A 21,820-nucleotide genomic window follows, 5' to 3' on the forward strand; every position below is an offset into this window, starting at 1 on the left:
GAGCTTTGTGAAGTTGGGGGTCCAAATGTTATCCTTGCCTTTTCCAGGGGAGGGAGACTGAGGCAGAGAGAAATTTCGTGACTTACCTAGGGTGATCAAGTGACCAGAGCAGTGAGCACAAAAGCAGGTCTGCAGCCCTGCATGTCCTCTCATGGGCACACACGCAGGCCGAAGGCAAGCCGTGTCCATGACCCTCCTCGCCACCTTCAGCCTGGGGTCTCTGAAGTTGCTCTCAGCCCCTGACCAGCCCGCACAGATAAAGCCCCACCGCTTCCCCCAGCACTGCGAGAGACAAGCCATAGCTTCTCTAAATCTGTTTTCCCATTTCCACACAGACCATTTATGAAGCACTCTGCAAGGAGAACACAGGGAGCAAATGCAGCAATTTAATTAGCCTCTTGCAAAAATGCTAATCCAAACAAGATTTAATTATGATGTAGTCAACTTAGATAACCATATTGATTTGTGGTAAAGGATTTGTGTTCATTGCAAAATGAATTCTTCTTTCCCTTTGCAAGGAGCGGGTATGAAGAAGTTGAAGATTCCTTTTTTTCTTTCTTCTTAAGTTAAACCAAGCACCTAGACTAAATGTTGCAATTTGGAAAGAACCCTTGGTCTTGTTCCAAAATATTCTTATTCCCAAATATATATTCATAAAAACTAATAATGGCGTAAGTACAGATTCAAAATGATCGGCTTCATCAACATTGAAAAATTACAGGAAAAATAAGGTTATTTTTTGGTCATTTGTTTAGGTTATTAGCTGTGTGTGCGTGTGTTCAGTCATGTCCAACTCTTTGCAATCTCAGGCTTTCAGGCTCCTCTGTTCATGGAATTTTCCAGGCAAGAATACTGGAGTGGGTTGCCATTTCCTTCTCCAGGGTATCGTTTGACTCAGGGATTGAACCCAGGTCTCCTGCACTGGAGGGATCATGATTTGTAAATTGATATTTTTCAACGAATCAGAAGCATTACATGGCAGCCGGAAGCCCTGGCGGCTGCAGCAGCGTCATTTCCTTATTTCCCTCTCTTGCTACCAGAGCCTGAGGTGTCCAGCATTGACCTGGAATTCTCCAAGGACATTTTGCTGTGTCTCTTCCTAGCCCATGAGATGTTTTCCTCCAGGTCCACAGGGCTTTTAGCAAGCTTTGGGATTATAATAGCAATGCCTAGTGTAGGTGTCTTGAAATTCCTTCTCAAAACCTGAACCTAGATGGCTAATATCATCACCTTTCTAATATTACAGCAAGAAAAATCAAACAGCAGATCATGGTCACCCAAGTGGAACCTAAAGCATTAAATCTATCAGTGCCCGTTCTTGTAAAGGAGTCCTGACGACTATTAATGACCATCAGAAAATAGAACTCTAATTTGTTTATCTCTCTCCAAAGTGGCATTTTACTACAACATGTGCCTCTTGTGTTTCAGCTGTAAGGAGTACAAAAATCTGAATTCCTTTTTTGCCATCGTCATGGGACTAAGTAATGTAGCTGTGAGCCGCCTGGCACTGACGTGGGAGGTAAGCACCAGCAGAGACCCAGCTGTGACTTTTGCCTTAAGTACAAAAGCACAAGCTCACCAGTGAGCTCTTTTTAACAGAAGTATCGCTCACACTTATGTAACAGTGGAAAAGGTGGGACACTTTGAGGGAGGTGATCTGTCTCCTTTTGCATCTGAGAGTGAATTTTAAATAAATAAATAAAAGGCATTGTCCGATGCAGTGGGGAGAGAAAGAGGGGGGTCTGAGTTTCTTGCTGTATACAATATAAATAATAATAAGTCTAGTTCCTACGTGTAACCGGAATCAACAGCATTGCTTGCTTAACTTCAGAGGTCTTGCTCACAGATCCTGTTCTTCTCTGGTGTCTGCCTCTTGCTTTTGAAATAAGCTGTATCTGTAATTAAGAGAGGACAGAAGATCCATTTTTATCCAAGTAGTCATCTTGCTCCTGGGCGAATTAGCCAGAAGGCCAACTGTTTGGCCCAGCTTTGACCAAGTATCTCCTAACTACCTGGCAGACCTCTGTGGGTAGGAAGGAACAACAGTTGGCTAGAATTCAGTTTGGTGCCAAAGTTAAGCAGGTGTGTGGTGAATTTCTATGGCGAATACAATGAAAGTTTTGTTGACAGTTGGTTATTCGTGCTAGAGAACAGCTTCGTTTTTAATTAGCCAAGTACTCAAAATATGCCTGACCCCTTACATGTGGTATATAGTCAAAGAAATACTAATCCCTTATAGAACACAGACACAAAAATAGGCTCTTACTAAAAATAGAAAATGTGTCTGTAAGTGGGACACAAAAAGAGGGCAAGGAGTATACGAGAGAGACTTAATTCGCAAGGATGCTTTAAAAAAGTCCTGAAGTCAGCTGTTTGCATCTCTAAATGTTTTCCTTGAAACATTTTCCTCCCCACTTCCCTCTTGAATCTGTTTTTCTCCCTCTGTCCCGCCTCTGCATTCCCACTGTTTATAGAACAGGTCCTTACAGGTCCTTCTGTCTTGGGTTTCTCTGAAAATTCCAGGCAGATGCAGCACCCAGCAGCTCATCCCCCGAATATAGGAATGAGGGAATTGGTGAGGCCCGTGTGCCACACATCCCAGGCATCTTCCAGCTAGTGAAAGTTAATGCTGTCAAGAAATCTGAGCCGTGAAGCCAGGGTGCAAGCCTCTCCTTCTTGTAGCCCACGGCTCTTGGAATCTTTGGAAATCTAGGGTAACCTCTCAGAGAGTCTGCTTTCCTTTACCTGTTTCCAGCATTTAATCCTCTTGCAGAGTCCAAATGATTTGGTTGGGAAAATCAAATAAGGTATGAAGGCTCATGGGGGTCGGGGAAGGCCAGGTCTAGGTATTCATAATAGGAGCTAGACCTTAAGGCTGTAGCATGGAGGAACACCCTCAGAGTTCCCTTTCCTGTGGTCTAAAGAGAAAAACAGGAGGCTGCTTGGGGCAGGGGGTGGGGGTGGAGGGAATGGGGTGCAGGCAGCCAAGACAGGGAGTTGCATCATCTAGTCCTTCATTCCACAAGGAGAGGCAGAAACACATCAGTCTGTGAGCTTGTGTTCCCATCCTTGCATGCTGCTGCAAAGAGGAGAGCCCCCTCGCATCGTGTATAAGCCTTTATCTGTTAAAGTGAAATGGAACTGGGTCATTCTGCAGGGAGAGCTTTCATTCTCAAGCATCTCTGATTTGGGTTCATCTTCCTGGACTTGCCGACCCCCTCCCACGCACTTCCCACACCACAGCAGTGAGCAGCAGCGGCAGCCTGAGGGACAGTGCCTGCCTTCCAGGAACTAGAGAGCAGGTGGGAGGCAGTCCAACAAAACAGAAAATGGAGTGAGACCATGTGGCATAGGGGATGCTTCCACATAGAGGAGAAGACTCATCTGAGATAAAGCCAGTGGGAATGAGGACCCAGAGCCGAGGTTCTCGGCCCCAGTGGTAATGACTTTGGGTAGCATCATTCTTTGTTGTATGCATGAGGGTGGAGGGGCCTGTCCTGTGCCATGGAGGGGGCTAAGCAGCATGCACGGCCTCAACCTACTGTATAACCAGTAGCACCTCCACCCACCCCACTATTGACATCAGGAAAGGTCTGCAGATATTACCAAATGAGGGTTAGTAAAAATTGACTCCACTTGAGAACCCCTGCTCTGGAAGCATGGGGTGTGGATTTTGTTATCGTTGCTGTTGTTCAGTCACTAAGCCGTGTCCAACTCTGCAATCCTGTGGACTGTAGCCCACCAGGCTTCTCTGTCCGTGGAATCCTCCAGGCAAGAATACGGAGTGGGTAGCCATTTCCTTCTCCAGGGATCTTCCCAACCCAGGGATTGAACCTATGTCTCCTGCACTGGCAGGCAGACTCTTTACTACCGAGTCACCAGGGAAGCCCATGGGGTGTGCACAGATAATAGTACAGAGAGACACAAGTTTTATTCGCATGTGCACTCCTGCCTTTGACCCAAAAGCCAGCTAAGTAAAGAAAGAACTAGAGTGACTGACGTAACCAAAAGTCCCGTCAACTCCTCATTTTGTAAGTTGTCTGTGTTCACGGAAAGTTATCACTGAGCACAGTGATTTGAATGCTCCATGGGGCATGAGACTCTTGTATCCCTTGATGTCCATGCCAGCCTTCGTCCCTTTGAACTTCCCCACTAAACAAGGATATCAAGTTTCCCTGAAACCCAGCTTGAAAAGAGGCACTAGAACAATGAGTTTATTATGAGGGTACTAGTTCCTAGAAACAAAAGAAGATGTTCTACAGTGTTTAAGGGCTTCCCCAGTGGCTCATCAGCAAAGAATCTGCCTGCCCAGCAGGAGAAGTGGGTTTGGTCCCTGGATCAGGAAGATCCCCTGGAGAAGGAAATGGCAACCCACTCTAGTATTCTTGCCTGGGAAATCCCATGGACAGAGAAGCCTGCCAGGCTACAGTCCATGGGGTTACAGAGAGTCAGACATGACTCAGCAACTAAACAAGAACAGTGTTTAAATGGGAATAGGTCAAACCCATTCACAGAAGAGAGAGAAAAGAGAGAGGAACTTTGAGGGGATTGCAGAGGCCTGACAGGTGAGTCACTTGTTGCCAGTGGACGTCACTGGGAAGCAGAACTGAGCGGGGCATCCGAGGCTGCCGACCTGGTCAGCACCTTCGTGGTCTTGGAACAGGGAGCATCACACTGCTCTTTGGGTGGCCCTGTCAGAAAAGTTCAGCTTCACTATGGGCTCAGGACCTAGCAAAGTGAGAACCAACAGATTGAAAAATGATTCCTCACTGACCTACTGGTGTAAATGTACGGCTACAGTCAGTGGTTTTGAATCATCTGCCAAGATAAAACCATGAGAAATTACTAAATTGAGAGAACTATCAATTTTTGTATTAGAGCAGGGCTGAGAAATCCTGTGGGAGAAATGCTTGTGTAGGAAAGCGTAGTGCAGAGAAGAGAAACAAGAGAAAAGGAGGCAGGAAACGTGAATTTACAGAGGCTCTGACCATCACCAGCTGTGTGACTTTGGCATGTCATTTAATCTGATGGTTAATTTCTTCTGTCTATAAAACACAGTTTTAATCTAGCCAAATAAATATGTATTGAGCATTTACTATGTACCTGACATAGTGCTGCTACTCTTTTAGGCCCTGAGAATACAGCCGTAAAAAAACTGATAAAAATCCCTGTTCTCTTGTAGGTTACATAGTAAAGGAAGAGGAGGGTTGAACTAGGTAGTTTCTAAAACTTTTAATTGTAATAATCTCTAAATTCTTCATCGTGGGAATCTGAGAGTTTAAAACAGTGCGGGGGGCAGGGGGGCAGTTAATGCCAAACCACTTGTAGTCCGGGAATACAGCCCTCTTTATGAATAATCCATTTCAGAAAACATTATAGAAAGCAGTAAGACCAAAAGCATCCATAGTTAATTTAGGTTCAACTAGGTTAAGACTTTTAAAAGATGAGATCCCTAAGATTATCCTCAAATGACAAGACAGATTACAGTCTAGCCTGTCTTAGAGATGTTTGATTAAGAGCCAAAAGAAGTACATTTCCCCTCGAAATGGTAACACAGGATACATATCTAGATATTGAATCTGACATATGAGTGTGGCATTTTCATTTCATTAACAGAAACTGCCAAGCAAGTTCAAGAAGTTCTATGCAGAGTTTGAAAGTTTAATGGTAAGTGACAGTGGCTGCTTTATTCCATTCACTGTCTGCATTAATCCAATTTCTGATTAGCTGAAGTTCTCATTTCAGGAATTTTATCTGTCCTTGTATGACTTTAAGAAGTTTATGATCCCATTTTAGTGCTGCTAAAACAAGCATGTCTGACTAATGAATGGCACTCTCAGGTACTAACTTAAAGAGGACTTATGTCCCACATAAGGTCAATTTGTATAACTAAGAAAAGCAGTGTAATGGGATCCTTTCCATCCAGCACAGGTTGGCCAGGGACTGGAAGCTGCATTTTCCTTGGCTTGCCAAATTATTTTTCCCCATCGGCAGGGAGATGTTCACAGAAAAGGAGTGAGTGGGACTTGGCAGGAGTCATAGGAGAGTTTCAGAGAAGGCAGTCGAGACTGGCAGCGCAAGGCAGCTAGGAGGGTGAGCTGGACTCCCCGGAAGGAGGCCGTGCTCCCAGAAGGGGACTCTTGTGGTTGGGGGTTGTTTAACATTTTGTGTTGGCTCTCAAAGGGGATCTCTTCCCTAGATCCCTGGAGGCGTGTCTTCCTTTCAACAAAGAAAGGAAACAAAAAAATCTATTTATTTTCCTGTCATACGGGAAGTTGTTTTAAAACAAAAATCCATTTGTTTAACTAAATTTACCTTTCTTTTGTAGCTACACTTGATTCAGAACTACCTGATTGGGAGATAACAAGGCTGGGTTGGGTCAGGAGGTAGAAGGGGGTGGTGTATATTTCATTCGTCCTTAACCAGCATCTCTGTTTCTCTAAAGGATCCTTCAAGAAACCACAGGGCCTACAGGCTGACAGTAGCCAAACTGGACCCTCCTCTCATCCCCTTCATGCCTTTGCTCATTAAAGGTAATTCCAAGGAAATGCACAGGACGAGCCAGTGATGAGTGTATGGGGAAGAAAAGGATCAGGTGCCTAATCAGATTGACCTCCTTGGGAAGAATGATCCAAGTTTCCCACCTTCCTTGGCGTCTCCCCTCTGCCCTGACTTTTCTGAAAGGGTTGGCAAGATTATTGCAGGAGCGGGAGTCTGTGTGTGGTTTGGAAGACTTGAGAGTGAAACAGAGGGTTAGTTTGGAAATTTTAACTAAGCTCAGGTAAAATGCTTTTAGAAAGTTAAACACCTAACATAAAAGGAACTATTATCGGCTTTTTTCAGCTGCAGTGTTATGCAAATCCTTCAGCATAATCTAATGGTGCTATTGTGGCTTCTTTGTATGACATATTTCTGTTAGTGATTAGAATGTGACTTTTATTTCTTTGCAGATATGACATTTACTCATGAGGGGAACAAGACGTTCATTGACAATCTCGTAAACTTTGAAAAAATGGTACGTGTACAGTATTGTTAACCTTAACGACGATGTTTTTTTAAAATAAAAATTTGCATTTCTACTAATAAAGGAAATAATTTCCATATATGCTGCCGCCTTGAAAAGCTAGTTACACATAAAGGAGTTTTAAAATACTCGGTTCAAATTGGCTACGTCGTTTAGTCTGTCAGTCTCCTCTGTGACACTGAATGGTGTTTGTGCTGCGGCCTCAGCGGCAGCTAGCTTTTTTGCCGTGTGCCTCGTCCTCCGCAGCCTGTTGCTAAAATGCACGAATGTTCCAGAGCAACTTCCCTGTCGTTTTGTTGTTTGTGGAGCTAGACCGCCGCAGGATGCCTTTGAAATGTTGATATGCTGAGGCTGACTTCAGTGCATGTAGGTAAAAGGCAGCTCTACAGAAGCTCTTTGTTACAGAGCAGTCAGTCACCTGAATGTGTGCTCCTTAGTCCAGTAAAGTTCACCCAAGTTCAGGGCGGGAACTTGAACATCTTCCTTAACCGAAAACAAAAATTTTTTAGAAGGGAACAGTTGTGTGGAAGTGGTGCACATTCACTGTTTTCCAGCCCCTCCCACACCACCCCCCAGCCCCCCAAAAAAGCATTCATTACTTTGCAGTTAATTTTCTCATCTTCTGTGAAGCAATAAGGCAGGTCTTGCCAAAGCCTTTCTTTAGCGACATAGTGCATGCTCATGGCATGCTCCATTGTCTTCTAAATCCTTTGGCCGCAGCCCGCATGGATGGGGAGGTGCGATATTATCTCTGTGTGGATGAGCATGTGCCCGGGGTATACTTTGCAGCGGTGAATGTGGCACCACAGGAAAAGCCCAGGGCTGAGAGTTCAGGAGACATTAGAGTCAGCTTCATCACTTTGCAGCTGTCCCTTAAGTTCTCCATGGGTCAGTTTCCCCTACAGAAAATGGGGTGGTGCCCCCCACCCCCCAGCTACCCCTGGGGAATCACTGGTGGGGCCAGGGTATTTAACTATTCCTGGAAGTCATAGAGTGTTATAAGCATTCTTACCAGAAAAATTGTTCTAACTGTTTCCTGAAATCCAGCTAATATGTGGGACTCTGGGAGAATTCAAAACATCCCACAGTCATCCTGTAAAGATCATACTATTCAGCCTTGAGAATGAGCTTATCGCAAAGCTCAGCCTGGTAAAGAACAGCAGCAAGTGCTGGGCACCAGGTCCTGCATCTTAAGCTTCTTAGGAAATGGCACCTGAGTCCACACTCCTCAAGGACAGTCTGTGGGGTGGTTTAGTCACTAAGTCATGTCTGAATCTTGTGACCCCACGGACTATAGCCCACCAGCTCCTTGTTCAGGGGATTCTCCAGGCAAGAATACTGGAGTGGGTTGCCATTTCCTTCTCCAGGGGAATCTTTCCAACCCAGGGACTGAACTCAGGTCTCCTGCATTGCAGACAGATTCTTACCAACTGAATTCGCCCTCTGGTACAGATTCTTTAAAGTCTGTGCTAGAGGGCAAATATTTCTTAGCAGTCTCCCCCTCCACCCATACCAAGGGTAGGGTATGAACATCTCTATTGTTGTGTCAGTTGAATAATTCTATGATCAAAGTAAAAACATTTGTTCACTTATTAGTATGGAGAATTAAACATAGTTCCCTAATTTCTCAAGAGAAAACTTGTTTTCCAGAAATGAAAGATATAGCAAATAGGTAAAGAACCTTCCAGATCACTTAGGCAGAAATACAGACCAAAGGGTGGTTAAGCCAACCATTTGACTATAAAAATACATGTGCACAGAGGCGTAGAAGTCAGTCTCCTAAAGAGTTGATTGAGCTTTAGAACTTTTGATTATTAATGTTAACTGAACAGAACAAACAAGAAAAGCAAAAATACCTGTCAAGGAGGATGAAATTTGTCTCATCTGGATCTTTAGATCTTGCTGTCGCATCTGTAACCTGGGAAGGAGAAGTCAAGACCGTATTTAATGGACATTAAGGGAGTTCCCCTGCCCCATCTCTGTACTTCATGCCCACAGCAGTGTGTTCTTACATGCCTGGCAGTGAGGAGAGAGGTCCTTCACAGCCTGCTCTGACAGAGTCCACTTTTGCTTGAAAGCAACTGAAGAGCTAAGATAGCAGTTCAGCTGCAATAACAGAAGCCCGAATTAATGATGGGTTACGCAAGATAAGTCTATTCCTTTCTCACTTACATGTCTAAGTGTGGCAGCTCTGCTCCAGGAAGCAGTCACAATTCCAGCCTTCTTCTCTTGTGCCATTTCACCATCCATATGGTCCAAGATGGTGGACCAGCACCACCCCCATTCCAGCTAGAGGGAGGGGGAAAGGAAAAAGGTGAAGACCTGCTTCTTCCCTGTAGGGATGTGACCCAGAATTGCACGTAACCACTTGGCTCACCTTTTATCAGACAGAAGAAACATAGTCGCATGAAAAGAAAGAACGTGTAGCCCTTATTTTGGGTATCCAATGCCCCACTCAAAATTAAGGGGTTGTAATTACTATGAAAGAAAAGGGGAGAAAGAATACTGCAAGAGCACTATTATAATGGTTCTCTGCTCCAGCAGTGATACATTTTATTTCATTTGCTAAATCACAGTGTGAGAAAGCTGAATTTTATAACTGCCCTTCCATGAGTTAGGTGTTACTGAAAAATGAACTGGAATTTCAAAAAAGGATTTATGTTTTTTAAACCTGGCTTTGACCAGCCTGGCCCTTGGTGCCAACTTTTCTAACCTTTTCTCCCCATAAGCTAGCCCACCCTGCTCCCATACCACCACCACCGCCACTTAACTCCCACTAGTGACTGCTGTTAGTTCTGTATTCCTGGGGAAGGACGTATCTGTTTCCCTTTCCAGGTTGATATGTGCGCAGCTTGCCCCTCATTCATCAGCGAGGCCACGGTGGTGAGCAAAGCTGGCAGCCTTCATGGGGCTGGTAGGCTGTATCCCTTGAGGGAGTCCCTGCCCGGGGCAGAAGTCACCTGGGTAGTTGGGGACACAGATGCTTTTTTTGGTGGCAGCATTGCACAGTCACAGTGAGCTGCTGTGCCAATCCTAAGTATTTTTATTTTGAACCTCTTCACCCTTGGGGTATGAAATGAGGATTAGAGAATTTGTTGCATATTGGTTTTCAGGATTTATGAGTATGAACAAAAGAGAATTCACACTCTGATCCTATGCAAAAAAAAAAAAAAAACAGACATTCTTTCATTTGGGGGAAACATAAAGGAGTATTCAAAAAAATGTTTGAATAAAGCCCTTTGTAGCTTTCTATGGCATACATGAATATTTATAACATTTAGGAGGTAGACTAGCAATGGATCAGAGGATAATATGCTGGCCGGCTGCCACTACCCCAGGCTGCATGAAGCATGCTGATAGCCACAGTTGCTGCTGTATTAGGAGGTTGGTTCTATTTCAGACATACCCATATCTAGGTGAATTTATTTATTAATATTATTTTAAGATAGTCATTTTATTTGGAATGAGAAGCCTGAGGAAAACCTCTGTTCTTCTGGAAACATTAACAGAAGCTAATTTATAAAGGAAGAAAAATGTTTTGAATCATTATATTTGGGTATTGCTAATCATGCCGTTACATTATTAGCAACAATTTTCTATCATCAATAACATTATTACAAGATTCATGGTGAGAGCACTGGACTTATATCAAGCTATGGAAAAAAGAATCTCCACGTAAAACTCTATAAGTGTTCAAATCTACCCATTTCCCAGACCTTTTCAACACAATAGAAATCTTTCAAAGGACTTTGAAAGTTTACTTCTTTATACAGAATACATGATCTGGGCTAAATGTAGATTTTCCAAAGGGTATGTTTCAAAGCAATTAAATATGTGTTGAGTGTCTAAGCAAAAAATTTTGCTAGGAAATATAAAGAAAGTCCTTGGCTTTTAGATTATATGCAGTTGAAAATAAAACATAACACATAAAAATCAATAAAAGATATAAAACTAGTTCAAAACAGTAATAAAAGAGATGTCAGAATGGAGAAAAGACAGTTTCTTCAGCAAGTTGTATTGGAAAGTCTGGACATCCATATATAAGTCAATGAACTTCGAACAATCCCTCACACTATACACAAAAACAAATTCAGAATGGCTTAAAGACTTAAATATAAGATATGACACCATAAAATTCCTAGAAGAGAACAGAGGGAAAGCATTCTCTGACATAAATTGTAGCAATGTTTTCTTAGGTCAGCCTCCCAAGGCAATAGAAAAAGCTAAAATAAACAAATAAGACATAATCAAACTTACAAGCTTTTGCATAGCAAAAGAAACTATAAACAAAATGAAACCTAAGGAATAGAAAATACTTGCAAATGATGCAACTAACAAGGGCTTAATTTCCAAAATATTCAAACCGCTCCAACAACTCAAAAACAACCAACCAACCTGATTAAAAAAAATGGGCAAAAGACCTAAATAGGCATTTCTCCAAAGAAGACATACAGATGGCCGACAGACACATGAAAAGATGTTTAGCATCACTAATTATTTGAGAAATGCAAATCAAAGCTACAATGAGGTACCACCTCATACCAATCAGAATGGTCATCATCCCAAGATCTACAAATAACAAATGCTAGAGAGGGTATGGAGGAAAGGGAACCCTTACACACTGTTGATGGGAATGTAAATTGGTACAGTCACTATGGAAAACAGTATACAGGTTCCTTAAAAAACTAAAAATAGAACTACCATATGATCTTCCCTGGTGGCTCAGAGGTTAAAGCGTCTGCCTCCAATGCAGGAGACGAGGGTTCGATCCCTGGGTCGAGAAGGAAATGGTAACCCACTCCAGTATTCTTGCCTGGAGAATCCCATGGATGGAGAAGCCTGGTGGGCTACAGTCCATGGGGTCACAAAGAGTTGGACACAACTGAGCGACTTCACTTCACTTCACCATATGGTCTGGCAATCCCACTTCTGGGCATATATCCAGAAAAGATGAAAGCTCTAATTAGAAAAGATAACACACACCCCAATGTTCATGGCAACACTATTTACAATAGCCAAGACATGGAGACAACCTAAATGTCCATTGACAGATGAATGGAGAAAACAGATGTGATATATATGTGTGTGTGTGTTAACAGACTACTGCTGCTGCTACTGCTAAGTCAGTTCAGTCGTGTCCGACTCTGTGTGACCCCAGAGATGGCAGCCCACCAGGCTTCCCCGTCCCTGGGATTCTTCAGGCAAGAACAGTGGAGTGGGTTGCCATTTCCTTCTCCAATGCATGAAAGTGAAAAGTGAAAGTGAAGTCGCTCAGTCGTGTCTGACTCTTAGCGACCCCATGAACTGCAGCCTACCAGGCTCCTCCTACTCAGGCATAAAACAGACTACTACTCAGGCTTAAAAAAAGAATACCATTTGCAGCAACACAGATGCACCTAGAGATCATACTACATGAAGTCAGTCAGATAAAGATAAATATCATATGATATCACTTACATGTGGAATCTAAAAGTGATACAGATGAACTTATTTACAAAACAGAGACAGACTCAAAGACATAGCAAACAAACATGGCTACCAATGGGGAACCAGGGTTGAGGGGATACACTGGGAGTTTGGGATTAACAGATGCACACTAATATACAGAAAATAGATAAACAACAAAGACTGTATAGCACAGGGAACTATATTCAATATCTTGGTAACAGACTATAATGGAAAAGAAAAAATATAGACTTATACATGTATATGCATAACTGAATCATTTTGTGTACACCTAAAACTAATACTGTAAATCAACTATACCTCTATTTTTAAAAAGGTGTGAAAAAGCAAAATGCAAAGGAGGTAGTAACTTCTTATATCAGAGAAAAATAAAACCATGTTAAATACAATATAATATAATCAAATCCAGACTTGTTACTCTGAGCACCCATTCAGCCTCATCTCACACTTCATCTTCTCTGTACTCAGTCCAAGTTAGTGAGACCAACCTGCTTTCCTTCCTTTCTGCCTCAGGGCTTCTGCACTAGCTGTTACCTTTGCCTGAAACTGTCTTCCTCCAGCCTTCACCAGCCTGACTTTCACATCATTCAGGTCTCAGTTCATGCGTCCCTCCCTCCAAGCAGGCCTCCCTGACCACTCTTCAAATGTTCTTCTACGCTCCACACCTCGCCAGCCAGCTGATTCTCAACAGATAACCTTGCTTCAACAACTGGCTTCACGTTTTAAAATGATCTTTTTTATTGTCTCTTCATTGCTTATCTTCTCCACTAGAATGTAAATGTCCTAGACCAGGTATCTGATCTATTCCGTTCACTGATATTTCTCTAGCACCAAGAAAGGTGTCTGGCATGTCATAAGTGTGAAAGAAATATTTGTTGCATAAAAGAATAATCCTATTCCGGTGTTAGATTTAGCGAGATAGGACAACACACTAAAGCATTTATAAAGGAATTTATGTACCGATTTAACCCAAATGCATTTTTCTGTCTTATTAGAAAACCTGATAAAGCAGAATGTCCCAAGCATCTTCTATTACCAATACGTTACCTCAGTGGACACTATTCTGTCCACCCTCCTCCCTGTGGTGCTCTGTCGGTCCTTGAGTGCCCTTCCCTGCACACAGAGATGCACAATACTCTGCAAGAGCCCACAGAGACACCTGCGCTGCCATGGCCATGGCCATCGTATGTACAGTATACCATGAGCATCATGCTTATTACATGCTTGTATCTGTATGCCACTCACCTCTTAGATATTAAAGATCCGTAGGATGAGACAGGAGCCAGGATTCTTCCTCAGGGAAACATATAGTGAAGACTGGCTCAGCTCCTGGGCCATTTTATCTTTTATCTCTGGTCCTCACCATGCATTTATTTCCTCTTGGTTGCTGTCATGGGCACAATCTTGGCAGGTGAGAGGCAGATATACTTCTACATATATACGTGGAAAAAAATTATTGTCCCAGTATATGAGGATCTGAGTGAAATAATCAGAATGGTGTGAATGTGGTTTTACACATGGTAAGCTGGGAGTAATTGACTGAGGTCCTGTATCTGACAGGATGGGGGCAGAGTCAAGTCAGAAGGGGCAGAAAGAAGAAAGGAGAGAGCAGTCTGGCCAACCTTTAAGAACAAGGTGGGCAAAGGTCTCAAGGGGCAATAGAAGGAAAGACATAAACTGTTGAGGGCAGGAGTGCCTACTTAAGGGAGCAGGGAGGGAGCTTGGCCTGAGGGAGGAAGGCTGTTTCCACAACTGCTATGAAGGGGAGGAGGTCAGGAGAGGAACCCTGCCAGGTGCTACCGCCCGGAGGGCCTGCTGGCCTGAACCTGAAAAGCAGACAAAGGAGTCTGCTCCCCTCCAGGGACAGGAGAGTGAAGGGAGAGCTCAGACCCGGCACAAGAGTCAGTACAGAGCTGGCCAGAAGAGCAAGATGGCTGGGGAGAGCTGGTGGGCTGTTGGCCATCTGGATAGGAGTGATGGTGTAAGGTGGCCAGCCCATCCCTGAGGGGAGGGTGCCACAGAAGATAAACAGGGAAGCCCAGACCCCAAGGACCCATCTGAGAAGAGCCCTCTCTGACACCTCCTTGGATTCAAGGGGAAGGAATTACTTGCCTCCTAGTCGGAGAAGGTGATGACATCCCACTCCAGTACTCTTGCCTGGAAAATCCCATGGGTGGAGGATCCTGGTAGGCTGCAGTCCATGGGGTCACTAAGAGTCAGACACGACTGAGCGACTTCACTTTCACTTCTCACTTTCATGCATTGGAGAAGGCAATGGCAGGCAACCCACTCCAGTGTTCTTGCCTGGAGAATCCCAGGGACGGGGGAACCTGGTGGGCTGCCATCTCTGGGGTAGCACAGAGTTGGACACGACTGAAGTGACTTAGCAGCAGCAGTAGTTCGAGGGAGATCTGCACTGGGGAAGGAAACGGCAACCCACTCCAGTATTCATGCCTGGAAAATCCCATGGACTGAGAAGCCTGGTGGGCTACAATCCATGGGGTCGCAAAGAGTCGGACACGACTGAACGACTGAACGACTTTGTGTGTGTGTGTGTGTGTGTGTGTGTGTGTGTGTGTGTGCGCGCGCGCGTGCGCGCGCACACTGGGGACCACAGCCTCAGAGCCTCTCACATGGGCCAGGCGTGACTGCCCACAGCTGGTCACTCCCTTGCTAGATGGCATCTTTGTGCTGGTCATTCTGCAACTCAGACCCTAGGAAGGACATCTGCCTCTGGGTCGCTCTGTTTACAGCTTGATACAGAAATACTACTAATGTTACTATATTTTATATATATAATGTATATAAATAATATATTTAATACAATCAATAAATACCTGACACAGGGTCACTGGGTATGCACTGTCTACACCTTTATCCAGACCAGACTCTCACATTGGTCAGCTGTCCCACTGACCTGCCCAATAGGACAGGCCCAAAGCCTGGGAGGTGCCCTTAAAAGGGTTGGTCTTGTTAAGACACATTACCAGGTTATATGTGAGTTCTTTGGACTACTCTTGCAAATTTTCTTAAAATTTGAAATTACTTCAAAATAAACACTGAGGAGAAAAAAAAAAAAAAAACCTGAGGGTAGTTACAGAAACCTTGGCTTGCTACCTCATTTTTCCTTCCTGAGCTTCCCTGTGTGAGTTGACATCCTGAGGGAGATTCATCAGCTTTCAGTTGGGTCCTTGTCTCATCCCTGTAGGTGAGGAACTGTATAAACATAATTCTTGCAAATAAGTTCTGAAGACCTGTACTTAGAATTAGTCTCAAGGAAAGTGGTGGTCCTGGGAAATTTGGAATGTGGATTCCCAAGGGGAAGCCTGGCATTCTTGGTTTGCATCCACCAGCGTAGGCTGATGAGTGAACCCTAAGTGGGGCCTTCCCGGGGCAGGGGCTGGGGGGGGGCGGTGCTGTATCAGAGTCAGGGCAGGTGTAGAGAAGGACTTGCTCTGCCCACCTGCTCTGATCCAGGTGCCTTCTAAAGCAGCATGTTCTCCTCACTTCGTCCCTGAATTACAAATCATTGTTTTAACAAGCCAGTTGCTAATAGGAATGTGTCATAACCCTGGGTTTGCTGGGATGGGAAAAACAAAAAAAGATGAGAAGCTCTGCTTTGGAGTGATCAGGTATTTTCCCACTGGCTGGCATTGTAGGAAAGTTGCCTGGCCTGCTCCAGGCAGGCCAACCTGCTCCAGCAGGGCCCCAAAGCCTAGGGTATAATTTTTGGCTTCATCCCTGCTGTGGCAGTTGGATAATACAGCCTATATCTTTTAACCTTAGTTTTTGCCAACTTTCACTGAGAATAGCAATGAATAAACAGTCACCCGCTGTCAAAAATGACACACAAGACTTAAGTCTGCAGAAGAACAGAAAGACTAACTGGATGGCTTTTGGTGATGATAAATGCAAAATTCTCCACATTGGCCCATGAAACCACCTGCACATCTACAGAGAAGGAAGTTCAGTGAAGAGGGCTGAGAGGTTTAATTAATTCACTAGAAGTTCAAGTATCAGCAATGTGGCTTTTTTTTAAATTGTGGACTTCAATCTAGAGAGCTGTCTAGAAGAGACCTGAGAAATTGTTGAAGAAAATGGGGATATTTAGGCTGAACCAGAATAGATGTGGGGGTGAAGAGAGGGCCATGATAGTATCTTCAAGTATTTGAAGAACTGTCCTAAAAGAACTAAACGTGTTTGTTGTGGCTTCAGAGCTCAGAGATAGGATGCTAGGATAAGCGGGGTGAAAAACAGAGGGGCAAACACTTGGGCTCAAAATGATACGGAAATGTCTAGTAGTCATAAATGTTGAAAAATGCAAGGGGTTGACCTTGGAGGTAATGAGTTCCTTATTGCTGGATGCATTCAAACAATGAGGGGCCAGTATCTGTAGGCAAGCTTTGATGGCATTATGCCCCTGGAGATAGTTAAGGGAACTTCTGAACTCTCCTGCAAACCCAGGAAAGCACCTGTAGAATATTAAATATTGCATTCCATGGGTCAGTGGGTACAGACGAGGGTAGGGTTATCAAGTTAACTCTTCTTTGGCTTTGAGAAAGCGTTCTGTAGCTGCAGTGACCAGCAGAGCTAATGGAGTCCGGGCTCTGCTACTGCTAATGTTACATCTTCTAACATTATTGTGCAGCCATCTCAGAGAGAAAGAATGGGCCTCGTTGCAAAGCCAGATTTGGATTGCAAAGTTAAACTGAAGTTATCTTTGAGTACAATTAAAAGGGATACGTCAAAATTAAAACCATTGTTAAAATTAATCAAAGATTTAGAAAGGGAGAATGAACTCCAGAGCTGGAAATTACTGATTTAAACAATTGTTCTCACATTTTAAACTACATAATGAGCTAAAAATTATGAAGTCTCAGAGTATAGCTGTAAAGAGTAGTCTTAAAACCAAAGTCAGAATGAAATGTTTTAGCTTTCAAAACTAAAAAGCAGAACAATTACTCCCTACAAAATGGTATAGGAAGAGGTTTCTGACCCCTGCTAATTATTTTATTATTCTTCAGAGGGGCATACTGGCAGCATTTCCCAGGCTTCCTAGTAATTACATTCCATTCAATATCTGAAGAATTACAATAATTCTACATGGAATATACTTGTGCCCTTCGGATGCAAAGCCTTTGGAGAAGTGAAAAAACAACTTAAAGTAAATTAGCAGGAAAATTATCGTAGTTACTGTTTATTTCAGGGCTCCATATATCAGAGGCTAATTATACATTGTATGTTATGTTTTCTTGGAGGTATTTGTAATATATTTCTCATGCTGATCAACGGATGTGCTGGTTTTCAGGATCCTTTATGAAAGTGAAGTTCAAACTTTTCCGATTACTTCTTTGTGTATGAGAAATTACCCACTGCAGACACATGTCCCTTCATGCTTGCCAGAGTCCTCAAAGCAGTAATATTCAGCGAGGCATTATGAACGTTCACCTGTGTGTACTTGTAAAACTTCAACTCTTCTATGAGAAAAATTCCCTCCCAAAAAAGTTTATTTTTTTAACACTGTGTCAGTTTTCTCAGAGTCATCTTCTAATTTTGGCAAGCCGAGGTTTCAGTGAGAGAAGAAAGTAAGGACTGGAGTTAAATAGCCACTCAGAGATTAGAAAGTCTCTTTTCCTGGCCAGAACCTTGTCAATTTTCTGCTAGTATTAGAATTAATCCACCATCTCTGAGGGACAACCTTGAGAAAAGTATCCCTGAGATGTTACACAGAGACTGAGGGTCCCAGTTACCCTCAGAATGGCAGGAGCAAGAAACAGTGGCTCAGAAACAGTGCTTTAGCCTCGTGTCTTTCCTCATGTTTCTGTCCATTTCTTTCCTCCTTTCTTTGTTTTTAACTCAGTTGAGTGCAGTTCAATAGGTTTCCTTATAAGTTTTTATGGTAGCCAAAATTTAGGCATTAAGATTACTTAATGACAAAATTAACAAAGGTTAAATAAATTATGATCCATCCACATGACTGAATACCTGGTTATTTTTAAAAAAGATTTTAAAGTGCAGATGGCATGGAAAAGTCATAATTCCATATGAAACAATTCAAATCAAAACAAAAATATATGACTTCCATTTTTAAAAAACTGCTTATATATATTTATTTTTAAAATATTAGAAGGGAATGTACCAAAATATAGCTGAAATTACTCTGTGAAGCAGTATTCTGTGTGATTTTTTTACTTAGTTCTCAACATTTTCTAGATTTTGTGATTTTTCTAAAATGTGCGTGTGTTACTGTTATAATCAGAAAGGATGAAGGAGGTGAAGAGGGAGGGAATCACATAATTAAGGTTAATGTTAAAATACACACTTTTGCTGGAAGATGGAAAAGGCTAATAATGCTTAGTGTATAGAAAACTGTGGAGATAGAGTATCTATGACTATTCTGTCAAGATCATCGAATATCTCATTACTGTTTACAGTGAGGAACTTGACAAGCTAAACCCTCTCCAAACAGCTACAAATTCTCTTGCAAATTCACAGTGACCTCAGGAGAGGATGGTAAGAACTGGTCCTGAAGAGTAAGGTTCAGTCTCAGGAACAACGGCCTGCTTTTTACATCCTAAGGAATAAGCAATTAGACTAAAGATATGCCAGTAGTATTCCTCACTTGACAAATACCTTGTATGTGTATGTGGGTGGTAGGGGGTGCCTCTGTCAAGTAATTAAACAGGTTATATATCAACCAGTTGCCTCCAGATGATCAACAGATCAGAACCTGCTATTTTTCATGGTCCCAGGTATCACTAAAGTAAATAATGGTGTGGGGTTTTTTTGTTTTTTGTTTTTGGATTCTACACTAAGCTTACCTGCATTTCAGTTTTTTTCTTTTCTTTTTTTTTTTTTTTAGCGAATGATTGCAAATACTGCCAGAACAGTGAGATACTGCAGGAGCCAACCCTTCAGTAAGTTAAATGCTGCCACAATATGGATCTTGGTGATTAAGTCCTTTTTAATGGGCTACAGAGACATTCTGGAAGCCGGGACAATATTTGATTGTGTCAGAGATGCTTTGAATCGTGAATCTCATTGGACAAGGGCCTTGTGTTTAAAGATTTTCTAGCTGTAAAACTAGAAAATAACCGTAAGAATATTATTTTATGAATGAACTCAGAAAGTTCATTTGCTCTTTTCAGAATGGATAGAGACAGCTAAGGCACGAATGCCAACAAACCCTGCCTCTAACCAACTCTCTTTATGACTCACTGCTTCATGTTAAGAAACTTACATCAACTCATGATGACTCATTCCGTCGTTTATAAACTGGGAAGGATAATATTTATTGTCTCTTGGAGTGTTGAGAGACCGCCTGAATGTGTATAAGCACACTTGTAAAAGGTCCCTTAGCAGGAATTCATATTATATTTCTAGTATTTCGAGGTGAATTAAGGTGCTTTTCTTAAATCTGCACATTTAGTACAACAGCTGGTATAATAAATGCTTTAATATGAAACTGTCACTGATAATGAATAGCAAGTTTAAACTGTTGGGAGTTAAGTGGCATCATCGCACCAGATCATCGTGCTGGGCCAGTACTACTGTTTCCTCAGGGCTGGGACTTTGGGTGGAGCTTGGAGCCTTGGCTCCCTCCAGCTGGTCTGGGAGTGAGAAGGTGGCCCCTGTAAAGTTTTGTGCCAACTTCATTGTATGAGTCACTTGAAGCCATTGGGCTCATTAATTTAACACGATAGTCTGACATAGACATGACTGCGAGGCTACCAGTACCATCCCCTCCAATAAACCTAGTGTCCAGAGACTAAAGTTTCTCATTCTATTCATCAGAGCCATCTTTGCTCTTCTTAGCACAGAACTGGCCCAAACGAAGGGTTTGCTAACACAGGATACCAGAATTGCTAAACATTTATTTTGTAATGCCTGGGGGTTGGGGGGTCTAGGAAAAATAGTCTTGTCTTAAGGAGCAAGATCCTTAAGAAAAAATTTTGTTCAAGTGATTATGTCTCCTCTTTCTCCCCAAACGAGAACAGTTTGCACATCATCACTTGTTCTTATGTGGATTCTGCCAAAATTAAAGTGTCTCGTATCTCTTCATCTAGAAATGTACTATATGTATAAATACATGGTCATAAAGCAGTTATACAAACAAGTATGAAAATATATAGGTGATGACTACAACAAGGGTTCATAACCTAGAATCCACCGCCCTTCAGGGGGGTCTAGGAAATTCCTGAAATTAAACACAAAATGTCTAAGAGGGTTCAAAGCCTTGAGAAGGTTCTCCATGAGGTCCAAGAACCAAGATAGAATATATTTTGTTCTATAAGCTCCTTTGGAAGTATAATCCTACATTCTCCTACATCTCCTAGAGACATGGTGGGGGGATATATATATATCTCCACTGCATTTGTTGAAGTTATCAGTAACTGCTAGTAAACAACAGCTGCTTGGCTCTGAAGTCAACAATCTATAGATACAGCTATAGGAATAGATTCATAAACATTGTGGGAATATGTACAATGTAATTATAGTATATTGTACATGTAGAGTACACTGCCAGTGACAAGCAAGGAAATTAAGCACTGTGGTATTATTTATATGTGATAATTATACTGATGAGTTTCTTCTTAGAGCAAGTGGGGCCTTTGTATCTTCTCTCTGCTTTTCTGTGTTCAGACCTGCAACACTCCCCTTCACCCCCCCCCATGCAGATGGCATTCTAATTGTCTTTGGGAGTGGTGTGTGGATCTAAGGAGAACAGATGGACGGCAGAAGGCAACGTGCTATGGGAAAAAGGACGCTGGTCCAGAGTCCAGGCTGGCTCGGCCGCCCCTGGTGTCCCACACTGGCATCCGTGGGTCAGAGGCCACCCAGGGACCATGGCTGAGATGTTGGATCTAAATGGAGCTTTTTTTCCCCTTTTATTCCGAAATAATGTAATCATTCAAAAATGGAAGAATTCCCAGGGAAGAAATCCAGATTTCTCATTTCTCTAGAAAAATAGGAAGATCCGCCAACTCAGGATACAGGAGCCAGATAGTCACTTCTGAAGGGAACTATCTTTCCCATTCACCAGAGGTCAAATGACCTTCCTCATTCACATCTATTCCCTGTATAGGCATCTGATTGGGCATTTTATTCTTCTTTCAGCCTGGTTTTAGGGAAATTGGTTGACTTCTGATCGCTCTGGTACTCAAATGCTTTGGGGAGTGGATGAAACTAGAATGGTAACTGGGATTTCAGAACAAATAGCATCAGAGAATTGAAAGTCTAGTAGAAGTCATGACTTCAGCCTGAGATTTTTTTTTTTTTTCCTGAGTATGGACAGTCATACAATCTATGGAGTAACGCTGTATGTTGTCT

The 21,820-nt window shown here is 42.7% G+C and overlaps 1 protein-coding gene and 1 long non-coding RNA gene across 11 annotated transcripts in view; one reads left to right on the forward strand and one right to left on the reverse strand.

Moving 5' to 3' along the window:
- The window catches only part of RAPGEF4 (Rap guanine nucleotide exchange factor 4), a 334,437-nt gene that overhangs the window by 310,787 nt on the left and 1,830 nt on the right, over window positions 1–21,820 (forward strand). For all 10 annotated transcript variants that reach the window (XM_086358467.1, XM_086358458.1, XM_086358473.1 and 7 more), the window contains 5 exons: window positions 1,429–1,519; window positions 5,617–5,667; window positions 6,446–6,533; window positions 6,951–7,015; window positions 19,353–19,407. In XM_086358467.1, the coding sequence (XP_086214593.1) occupies window positions 1,429–1,519; window positions 5,617–5,667; window positions 6,446–6,533; window positions 6,951–7,015; window positions 19,353–19,407 (350 nt within the window). The remainder of the gene's footprint in view (window positions 1–1,428; window positions 1,520–5,616; window positions 5,668–6,445; window positions 6,534–6,950; window positions 7,016–19,352; window positions 19,408–21,820) is intronic.
- Window positions 360–13,966, reverse strand: LOC147378558 (uncharacterized). The gene is made up of 4 exons (XR_015147816.1): window positions 13,736–13,966; window positions 9,197–9,313; window positions 8,881–8,942; window positions 360–1,895 (listed from the first exon to the last, which is right to left on the reverse strand). It is a non-coding gene; the product is annotated as an uncharacterized LOC147378558 (long non-coding RNA).

Source organism: Bos grunniens, chromosome 2, assembly GCF_055505025.1.
Source record: "Bos grunniens cultivar Pamir isolate PY7600 chromosome 2, Bosgru_T2T1.0, whole genome shotgun sequence".
Taxonomy (NCBI): Eukaryota; Metazoa; Chordata; class Mammalia; order Artiodactyla; family Bovidae; genus Bos; species Bos grunniens.